The sequence below is a fragment of the Triticum dicoccoides genome, chromosome 7B, assembly GCF_002162155.2.
Source record: "Triticum dicoccoides isolate Atlit2015 ecotype Zavitan chromosome 7B, WEW_v2.0, whole genome shotgun sequence".
Taxonomy (NCBI): Eukaryota; Viridiplantae; Streptophyta; class Magnoliopsida; order Poales; family Poaceae; genus Triticum; species Triticum dicoccoides.
Window position 1 is genome coordinate 755365019 of NC_041393.1, and position 10730 is coordinate 755375748.

General features: G+C 54.1%; 1 protein-coding gene across 1 annotated transcript; it reads right to left on the reverse strand.

Moving 5' to 3' along the window:
- Positions 1-658: 658 nt before the first annotated feature.
- On the reverse strand, positions 659-3846 carry LOC119340719 (RPM1-interacting protein 4-like). Its single transcript, XM_037612641.1, has 4 exons — positions 3595-3846; positions 1427-1933; positions 1148-1339; positions 659-1007 (listed from the first exon to the last, which is right to left on the reverse strand). Exons 1-4 carry the CDS (start codon positions 3598-3600, stop codon positions 978-980), a joined length of 735 nt encoding a protein of 244 aa, XP_037468538.1. The 5' UTR covers positions 3601-3846; the 3' UTR covers positions 659-977.
- Between the last annotated feature and the right edge of the window lie 6884 nt (positions 3847-10730).

The window sequence follows — 10730 nt, forward strand, 5'->3', positions numbered from 1 at the left end:
ATAATGCTAAGCTACAGGATGGGTCTTGTCCATCACATCATTCCCCTAATGATGTGATCTCGTTCATCAAATGACAACACATGTCTATGATTAGGAAACATAACCATCTTTGATTAACGAGCTAGTCAAAAAAAAGGTAGAGGCATACTCGGGACACTATGTTTTGTCTATGTATTCACACATGTATTAAGTTTCCGGTTAATACAATTCTAGCATTAATAATAAACATTTATTATGATATGAGGAAATATAAATAACAACTTTATTATTGCCTCTAGGGCATATTTCCTTTAGTGACGTTATTTGGGTACGAGTCCACCACATCTACACGGTGAGAACACATAATAACAGTGTCAACGTGACTATGTTGAAATCAAGAAAATATCCTATGTGCAGGCATAAAGTTGTGAGTAAAGTTCACATGCCCTAGCCTATTTCATACTCCCCCGTCTTAAAATAAGTACTGTCGATTTAGTACTAAATTTGGGATACTTATTTTGGGACAGAGAAAGTATTATTGATCTCTCTCTTCATACAACTTGCGATATTCGGTACGGAAAACTGAAACTCTTGATGACAATGATAGCTTGTTTGAATCACTATCTATTAGCAGAACTTTCTGTGGGTTCGACATTCACTGTCACCCTTGAAGAAGAAAAAATAGAAACTATCTGCAATCCGAAATTGAATTAAAGGTACTCAGTACCCAGTATTGCACTACAAGCCCCGCAACAGAATTCTATCATTACAACAACCATGGCTGAACTCTACATTCCACATCAGAAAGAAATAGTAGGAGTATATTTCACAATCAAAAGAATATGAACTCTGCTCAGTGCCCAATGCCAAATAATGTCCCAAAAAGTGGGATTACAGAAGTTGGAAGTTGAATCAATGGCAAAAACCTTCTTAATTTCACACAATTTACATTCCCAAAGATCCTTGCTTACTTTTCTCCATCATCTGTCGAACCACTCCTACTTGCACCACCCAAAGCACCAGCGACTCTGCAGGCGAAACCAACAGAGACTAATTGAGAACTCAAATTCATGGCGAGCCAGTGAGATCGATCACCGAATAAGAAAGCGAGGATCGACATGGACAAACCAATGGAGACGTGAGCATGAAGTTGTGTTGTGAAACTCACCGAGGAGACGTAGCCGTCGTCGTGCTGCCTGGCGCCGTTGCCATAGGCGACGTTGTCCTTGCCGAACCCCGGTGCCTTGGCCTGGGTGCTCTTCTCCTCCCTCACCTTGTTGAAGATGTGCGTGTAGCCGTCCGCCGACGCCGGGTTGGAGTCCCAGTCGCCGAACTTGGGCACCGCGGAACCCCTCGTCGGCTGCCATCGATCGCAACAACAGCCAAGGTGAGATACAAGACATCACCTACGTGGTGCACTGACCGGAGCAGAAGCAGAGAGGCCTACCGTTTCGTTGCCGCGGGAGGCGCCCCTGGCACGGGACCGGTCGACGGAGTTGGCCACGAGGCCGTAGCCGCTGCCATCGGAGTACTCGGCCCTCGACTGACCGTACGGGTGCAGCGGGGACGGCGCCGGCGACTGCTCCACGCTGTACCCGCCTCCGCCTGCCCGTCCGCCGCCAGGGCCTCTTCTTGGCGGCTCGCCACCGGCGTTGCGGTGGTACGGGGACAGCGGCGGGGCGGCCGCCGGCGCGTCGCTGGGCCGGCGCTCGTGGTGGTGAGCGGGAGGCGGGGAGGCAGGAGGGAGAGCCGGCCTGCCCTGGTCGAAGGAGCGGTTCGGCGACGGCGCGACGACGGAGGAGGAGAAGGCCTCGGGGTTCTCTACGGGGTCGTTGGGGTTGATGGGCTTGCCGCCCTTGCCCTTGCGCGCGTTGTCGAAGTAGAGCGTGTAGGGGACGTTGCCGTCGTTGTCCCAGTTGCCGAACTTCGGGACGTGCGCGTTCTTCTGCTGCTTCTGCATGCATGGAACAGAAGAAGAGTCAACCACATGCTGCTTACCCTACTACTAACTCGTTTTTATTTCAAGGCACCTCGAGATTAAGAGGAAATCACAGCGATAACCATGATTTTTGTAGTACTCCCTCCGTTCCAAATTACTTTTCTTGAATTTGTCTAGATACGAATGTATCTAGACTCATTTTAGTGCTAGATACATCCGTATCTAGACAAATCTAAGACAAATAATTCGGAACGGAGGGAGTACTTTTTACGGACTATTTTATACTCCATCCGTCCCAAAATTCTTGTCTTAGATTTGTCTAAATATGGATGTATCAAGTCATATTTTAGTATTAAATACATCCGTATCTAGACAAATCTAAGACAAGAATTTTGGGACGGAGGGAGTACATTCAAAACACAGAATGGACACGCTAGAGAACTTGGGACCCAATCCCAGGGTTAGAGAAAAATAAATAAAAGAAAAGGAACAGCCTAGGGGACATCATCATTCCCTGACACAAGCGCTCCAACTTGGACCCAAGGAAGCTTCGTGCTTAGTGATGATCATCAAGACATGGTCAGAAGATTATTAACATGTGCGGAGACATGCATGTCAACTTGATATGGCCAAGTAGCACAAGTGGTGGTCGATTGGTACGACCGTACGACCGAGGAAAAAGGGCGCAAGAGAGAGTAGACCCCGCGCCACGGCTTGCAGGCACATTTTACACACTGTCATAGACTAATCAATGGAAAGTGTACATGGACCAGTTAGATATGTTATCAAGAAGATAATCACAGGCCGTGACCTCGCCACTTGGACGGGTTGAGGGCAAATTTCAGGGCGGGTTAATGCACTTCTAGATCAGGTTTGACAAATCTGCACTTCTAGATCAGGCTAGACTAAACGTGACATATCGCAAGGTAGATAGCCAGGTAGTAGGTCTACCTCGCCGACACCTTCCAATTCCAAACCGAATCAGAAAATAGGGCAAGATTCGCCAATTGAATGATTGATTACGCACTAGTACAATTAAATCTTCATGTAATAGGTGAGAGTTAATACTGTATTGATATCTTGATGCAATTAAGAGTTAACCTGCCGGCATCTCCATAATTTATGGGATGATTAGCCTTTCCACCAGAATATATGTATAGATTCACCCGCAAAAAAGGGAGAATATATGTATAGATTGAGATGACAGATCTTAAGTGCCATAGAAAGATACGCCTCAACGGCCAAGAAAGACTTTTGTCGCCGCAAACTAGCTCTGCGATTCATCCACACAAGAATTTCCTACAGAACTTGGATTATACCTTGTGCAATTCAAATGGTGCAGGAGAAAAAGAACATGTTGGCTCTGGATGATCGTTTCTTAAAAAAACTTTTAGCCTGATTTAAGCACATGAATGATAGTACCAGCTAAATTTCTCTAGAACTATAAGCAGCCAAGGCAACAGTCATATCATAGCGATTTTGCTGTTTTTCCTTCAGAAAATTCAGGTCCCGGTATCCCTATTCGAACCATACCACGAGAAACTAGTACACCTGGTATCTTTTGCGGGAATCAAGGTAAAACCAAGGCACCGTTTGCAGGAAACGTATGTTCTTGCAGACCAAAATAAGGTATCGAATTAAGGCTCGGATGAGCTATGGAGAGGAAAGGAACTTACAGCCATGGCGGTGGTGAGCGATTCAAAGAGCGGAGAGGGAGATGATGAAGAAGAGATCCGGGCGGTGGGGATGCTCTGTCTTGTAGAGGCGAGTTGGTCGAACGGTGGCTCAGCTCAGGTCAGCTGCCGGCGGGAGGGAGGGAGCGAGGGGGATATATGCGCTGGTTGTTTCTTCCCCCTGGCTCCTCCTGATGGCCTGCCTGTATGTTAGCTAGCTGAGTCTGAGCGTGTTGATCAGCTCAGGCCGGCAGGCGGGATTATAACTACGAGACAGGGATGGATGGTTTGGTTGCTTTGTTCGCTGGTCGTTCCTCTCGGCTTTTTTGCGTAATCGCCCCTCGAATCATTTGTACTAAGCACTTTGTACGTACTACTTATAGATTAGTAGATTAGAAGATAGAGTAATATATTGAGCACGACTCTACATTTTTCTATAGCGCAGCCGCTCACGTCACACCCACACACGTGTAGCTATTACCTTCGTCTGGTTTATTGATCCTTTTCGTATTTTGTGCTAAACTTTGATCATAGATTTAACTAAAAAGGTATTGATGCATGTCACCAAATATATTGTTAGATTATATTTAAAAATATTTTTCAACACTATTATTTTCGATGACATGCATTAATATCTTTTTAGTTAAATTTAAGATCAAAATTTGGCATAAAATACGAAGAGGACGAATAAATCAGGACGGAGATAGTATTTGCTAAGCATGACACCGACTGGATCAACACACGGTGCGGAGAAGGCTAAGGACAATGGCGGCTATGTGCATTGTATTAGTGTGCGTATGCATATCTGTGCCTCCGTTTCAAAATAGATGACCCTACTTTATATTAACTTTAGTACTCCCTCCATTTTTGTATACAAGGCCACTATCAAAATTATAATTTACAACAATACAAGGCCACTAACATTAATCGAGGCAAAATTGATGGCATTTTCCTCGTACTAGCACCCCAGGACATTAATATCCCTTGTGTGCATGTGGGAGTGAGAAGGTTAGCTTGCATTCCTAACATTAGTCAACCAATGAGGAGTACGAGGGTTGGTTTGTTGTGCGTGGGAGAGAAAAACCACATTAATTAACACGACAAGCAAGATGACAAGCTAGCTTGCAACATTGACTTAAACATAGCATCGATTTTTACCTTGATACCTGTAATATGAGTTTATGGCCTTGTATACAAAAATGGAGGGAGTATAAAGTTGGGTCATCTATTTTAGAACGGAGGGAGTATTTTCCAAGGCAATTAATGGGAGCGAGAAGCCTTCACACAATCTTTTTTTTTAAGATCCAGCAATTGTTGGCATTTCATTGATCATAACAGAAAGCAGCGGGAAACCATAAAGGTGGGGAGGATCCTAGGATCAGAGTTTGAGGGTTTTGAAAGTGTCGTGCACAGCCAAAACCCTGGAGACAATTAAGCTAATATTCTCTCAAGGGGGGTCCCCGAAGGGGCTCTCTAGGCATGCTGCGCCTGTGATTCTCCACAGCTCGATGCTATCTCTTATGCGCTTGATGATCGCCGGCACACATGGTGGTTGCTGCCTGAAGGTGCTTTGTTTCTCTCTTGCTAGATCCCCCAGCAAGCCAGCCAGCATATCATTCGCACGCCCTTTCGCCATTGTTGTGGCGTTTGCTCGATTATGCCCTGCGTAACCGTTGTGGAGCTGTCCTGCTTCCAGCTCTCGGCGGGGGTCAGTGCAGAGCAGCCTTGCCACGATCCCAACTTGGTCCACACCCGTCCGGATTCCTGGCAGCCCCAGAAGAGGTGGCACGAGGATTCCAGGTTGCGGACGCAGAGCTGGCAGAAGTAAGCATTTGGCCACCCTCGCCGTTGAAGTCTGTCATTGCACCAGAGCCGGTCTTGTAGCAGCAGCCAGGCAAAGATTTTGATTTTGCCCGGTGCCCAGGCCTTCCAAATCATCCTGTCAAAAACAGTTGCCCTTCTTCCCTGGAACTGCGTGAGGTAGGCCGACTGGGCCGTGTACTTGCCAGAGGCCGCTCTACTCCATCTCAGAACATCCGGAACGCCATGCTGCAGCTGCTCGACCGTCCCCTGGAGCAGGCGATGGAGGGCGAGGACGTCTGGCAGCAGGTGGTTGTTGTTGCCGTGTGCAAGATCGCGGATCCAAGTGTCCTCCTGGAGGGCCTCCCGCACCGATCTGTTCTTGCGCCTTGAGAAACTAAACAGCGTTGGAAACTGCTGCGAGAGGCAGCCCTGGCCCAGCCATGGGGAGAGCCAGAAGGATGCCTTGGCTCCATCGCCGATCGCCACCCTGGTCGATGCCGCGAAGAGCGCCTTGTCCGCGCCGTCGCAAGGCAGCTCGGTGCCCACCCACGGTCGCTCCGGGTGGTGCCAGGCAGCCCAGAGCCAGCGCAGCCGTAGAGCCCTGCCGAACCGTTGAAGATCCGGGATGCCCAGACCACCTTGCTCCGTCGGTGCACAGACCGCCGGCCAGTTTACTTTGCAGCTTGCGCCAGTGATCTCGTCGTCGTGGCGCCAAAGGAAGCGGCGCCTGCACTTGTCGATTTCTCTGATGATCTTCTGCGGTACACGTAGAACGGTTAGGGTGAAGGTTGGCATAGCACTCAACACGCATCGCACGAGGACGCGGCGGCCGGCCATCGGCAGAAGCTTGCCCTTCCAGCCCGCGAGTCGAGCCTTAATCCTATCTATGATGAACTGCAGGTGCACCAGACGCAGGCGTCCCGTGGAGACCGGCAACCCTAGATATTTGATTGGGGATGGGGCAATGGAGCCGGCAAAGCCCTGGAGCACGTCGTCGATGTCGATGTTCTCGCAACGGATCAGCGACACCGTTGATTTGGCGGGGTAGATACATAGTCCCGTTGCATTGCCGAAATCGTTGAGGATGTGCATCAAGGAGTCTATCTCTTCGCGTCTAGGGTTTATGAAGATCACTGTGTCATCCGCGTAGAGACTAACACGAAGCGCCAGGTCCCTCCCAGGCAACCGATGAAGCAGTTGTTGATCCACCGCCGCCGCGATGAGGTGGTGCAGTGGGTCGATAGCCAGAATGAAGAGGAACGGGGAGAGCGGGTCTCCCTGGCGCAGGCCACGGTGATGGAGAATGTTTGGGCCGGCGACGCCGTTGAGGGAGACCGCCGAGGAGGCCGATGCGAGCAGCCTAGCCACCCAGTCTCGCCAGCGCGCACTAAACCCTAGTTGCTGGAGCAGCTCAAGTAGGTATTCCCAGGAGACCGTGTCGAAAGCTTTTGCTATGTCTAGTTTAACCAGCAGGCCTGGCACTTTGCGGCGATGAAGGGCACGGACGGAGTTCTGCACGAATAGGAAGCTGTCGTGTATGCACTTGGACTTCATGAAGGCCGTTTGCGCCGGTGAGATGATGAGGCCAATGACTGACGCGAGTCTGATCGACAGAACCTTGGAGATGAGCTTGGCTACAGAATGGATCAAACTAATGGGTCTGAAGTGGGTCATCTCCGTTGCACCATCCTTTTTCGGCAAGAGGATGATTGTGGCGTTGTTGATTGTCGACATGTCGCCGCCGGCTAGGTTGTAGAACTGGTGGAAAACGGCCATGATGTCCTCCTTGATGATGGGCCAACATGAGTGGAAGAAGGTGCCGTTGAACCCGTCGGGCCCCGGGGCCTTCTCTTGCGGTGATTTGCAGATCGCCGCCCAAACCTCGTCTTCGGTGAATGGATTGTCGAGGCCAGCTGCCAGCAGGGATGGAAGTTGAATGGCCTCCCAGTTGATGGTGCGGCTACGAGGGCGTTTAGCACCCAGCGATGAGCGGAAGTGCTCGTGGATGATCCACTCTTTGTCGCCATGGGAGGTGGCGATGGAGTCCATTGTATGAATGGCCTGGATGAAGTTTTTTTGGCGCCGCGAGTTGATCTTCGCCTGAAAGAACGCCATCTTGGCGTCTCCCGCCCGTAGCCAAGACACGCGCGAGGCCTGTCTTTTGCGCGCCCTCTCGATGGCGGCAAGTCCTAGCACACGCATCTTAAGTTTCTTCCGCAGCTGGAGTTCATCTGTTGACAGTAGCCTACTCTCCTGAGCCATGTCGAGGCGTAGCACGATCTCGTTTGCGATGTGCATCTGAAGCTTCATCGCACTGAAGAAGCCTTTCTCCCAGATCTTCAGGTCTCGTGCCACTCGAGCCAGCTTGATGCTGATTCGCTTGAAGGCGCAGCTGGAGGCGACCGGACGATCCCACGCCCTCTGCACCGTGGTGTGGAAACGAGGGAACCTTGGCCAAAAGGACTCGAAACGGAAGCGGGCCGCGCGACGAGGGGCCGCCGCCTCCGACAGCAGCAGCGGGCAATGGTCCGAGCATGAGGTCGAAGCGGCGTGGAGCAAATAGTCGGGGAACATGGAGGCCCATGGCATGTTGCAGAAGAATTTGTCAATGCTCACTAGGGTTGGAGAGGCGCGCTCGTTGCTCCACGTGAACCTTATGTTCTTACACTTAATCTCCTTGAGGCCTGCCTCGTCGATCGCCGCTCGAAATTTTCCCATGATCCTGCGGTTTATGTTGGTGTTGTTTTTGTCACGCGCTTCGTAGATCAGGTTGAAGTCCCCGTTGATTAGCCACGGGGTGTCGTAGGGGGGAGCCGCCCGTGCAAGTTCTGCCAGGAACTCGTCTTTTCTACCGTCGTCGACCGGGCCGTAAACTGTCGTCAACCAGAATGTGGCAGCAATGGCGGTGATGGTGATCCTGGCTGTGATGGAGAAGCAGCCCACGGCGTGCGAGACCACATCAACTCGACTCCGGTCCCAGAAGATGGCGACGCCGCCCCGCGTGCCCACGGCAGGGAGGACGACGCAGTCGTCAAGCCGTGATCCTCCCGTTTCCCTAGCTAGTGTTCTGGTTCAAACGTCGATCTTCGTTTCCTGGAGGCAGAGAACGGCTAGCCGATGCGCCTCGGCCGTTTCTGAAACTACTTCCCGCCGCGCCGGCGAGTTCAAACCCTGCACATTCCAGCTCATAATTGGGCAGTTCGTGTCACACATTGGGAAACGAGTGGAATCTCCGGCAACTACTACTACTAGGAAGCAAACACGGGTACACCACCATCAGCCGGGGGGGTCGCCGGCGACCACCAATAGGCCCCAAATCCCGCCGGCGAACAACAGAACCTAGCTCACTACGGAGACCTAAACTATTACAGTGCATGGTAGAATCTAACTCAACCCAGCTGTGTGCCTGGGGTCGCCGGAGGTAGCTATCCTGCTGGGTCCCTAACATGGAGAGGTGGTGGCCAGCGAGGCCTCTCCGTCTGGGCCGTGCATGCCCGCTGCGATCCTGAGAGCCGCGACGTCGAGGTTGGTCAGCTTCGCGATGGCCTTGATGTCGGAGTCGGACAGGGGCTCGTCGAAGCGTCAGATCAGGGCCTCTGCAGCCTTGGCCGTCATTGTCTCCTTTGGCCCAAGGATGCCGAGGCCGTGGACGATGCGGAGCGTGGCCCACTGGCTGACCGGGACGGTTGACGGGTTCTTGGCCTGACGGGCGCTCTGACGGGATGGTGCCGCGGCTGGCCTGGAGCGCTTAGGAGTCTTGGCGCGGGCGTCAAGCGTGCCCAGCATGGATGGCGCGACGTTGACGAAGAGCTGGGCCGCCTCACCCTCCACGCCGTCGTCCCTGATCTGCAGGTGGCACACCTGGGAGGTGACCGTGCGAAGCTGCACGGAGTGGGTGGTGGCCGGCTTGGGGGAGTGACGGGCGAGCGATAGGGCCGGGCCCATGTCGATGCTATCTTCGGCGCCGCTGCCAGCGCCCTCCTGGTCGTTGAAGCAGAGCGGCTTGGCCATGGCAGCCGCAGCCGCCCTGTCGACGGCCGCCGCCCTCGAGTCCACCCTTGGCGGAGGCGGCAGCTCTTTGTCAGTCCCGGCGAAGAAGGCGCCCACCGGATCATCGGCCTGCGCGCTGGCCGGCGCCAGAGGCAGGGGCTTGGGGGGCGCAAGCAGAGGGTTGGAGGGGGCCGCCGGCGCGCGCGATGAGGACACCGCACGGGAGTGGCCGGACCCTGCCCCTCCAGCATAGCGGCGCCCCCCGTGGTCGATGTCGTCGCGTCTCTCCTTGCGAGGGCCGCGGTCGCGCCGCGAGGAAGGGGTGCGGCTGCGACGGCGCTCCGGAGCGAGGGTGGGGTTGGGGACGGCGGGCTCCTTGCCGCGACCACGCCCGAGGAGAGTGTCCTTCTAAGACCTCCTCTGGCCGCCATCGCCGTCGCCGTCGTGGCTGCGCCGGTGGCTCGCAGAAGGCATGCCCTTGCATCCAGAGGACGCAACCTGCGCGGGCGGGCACAGCCGTGGCCCCATGTCCAGCGCTGGCCTGCCGTCCTCCACACCGGCCACCCAGCTCCCCGCATGCGGGTAGCGTGGGTACGGGCGGTCGTCGTCGGAGGAGGAAGGGAGGCCACTCTGCCCGGAGTTGGAGGAGCGCGGGGACAGGGGCGCCCAGTCTTCGACGCGGTCAATGTGCACGAGCACATCCCAGCGCAGCAGGTTGGGCGGTGGCGCAACGGCCCGGCTGGGGGGCGAGAAGCCGAGCATCTCCTCCACCCGGCCGGCGCCACGGGCATGCTTCCAGAGGGTGCGCTTGGTGGGGATGTGGTGCAGCTGCCACACCCACACCCAGACCGCGAACAGCTTCGTGTCCGCACGCTCGAACTTTGCGGCTGTCGAGGCGGTCGATGATGACCGCGCCGCCCAGCGCGTCCTTCGCGCCTTCCAGGGTCCAGAGCTGCATCGGCAGCTTCTCCATGACCACGCGCACGTGCAGCATCCAGGTGTCGTGGATGGCGTGCGTGTCCTCCCTCCATGGCTCCAGCAGGAAGGAGACGCCGTCCACCATGATCGAGCCCCTCCGGACGACGAGGTCCTTGTGGACCGGCATGGTGAAGTGGATGAAGAAGTCCTCAGGGTCGTGGTTGGTGACGCGGAGGAGGTGCGCCGGGATCTGGAACTCTCGCTCGATGGCGCGGCCGATGGAGAGGGGGCTGGCCGCGTGGAGCTTGCTCACCGCGGTGACCACCACCGCGTGCTGCTGCAGCAGGAAGATCTGCTGCTCCATCTCCGGGGTGGAGGCGATCACCTTGTGGCTCGTCCTCGGCCGGCGCCCATGGTCGACGCAGGGG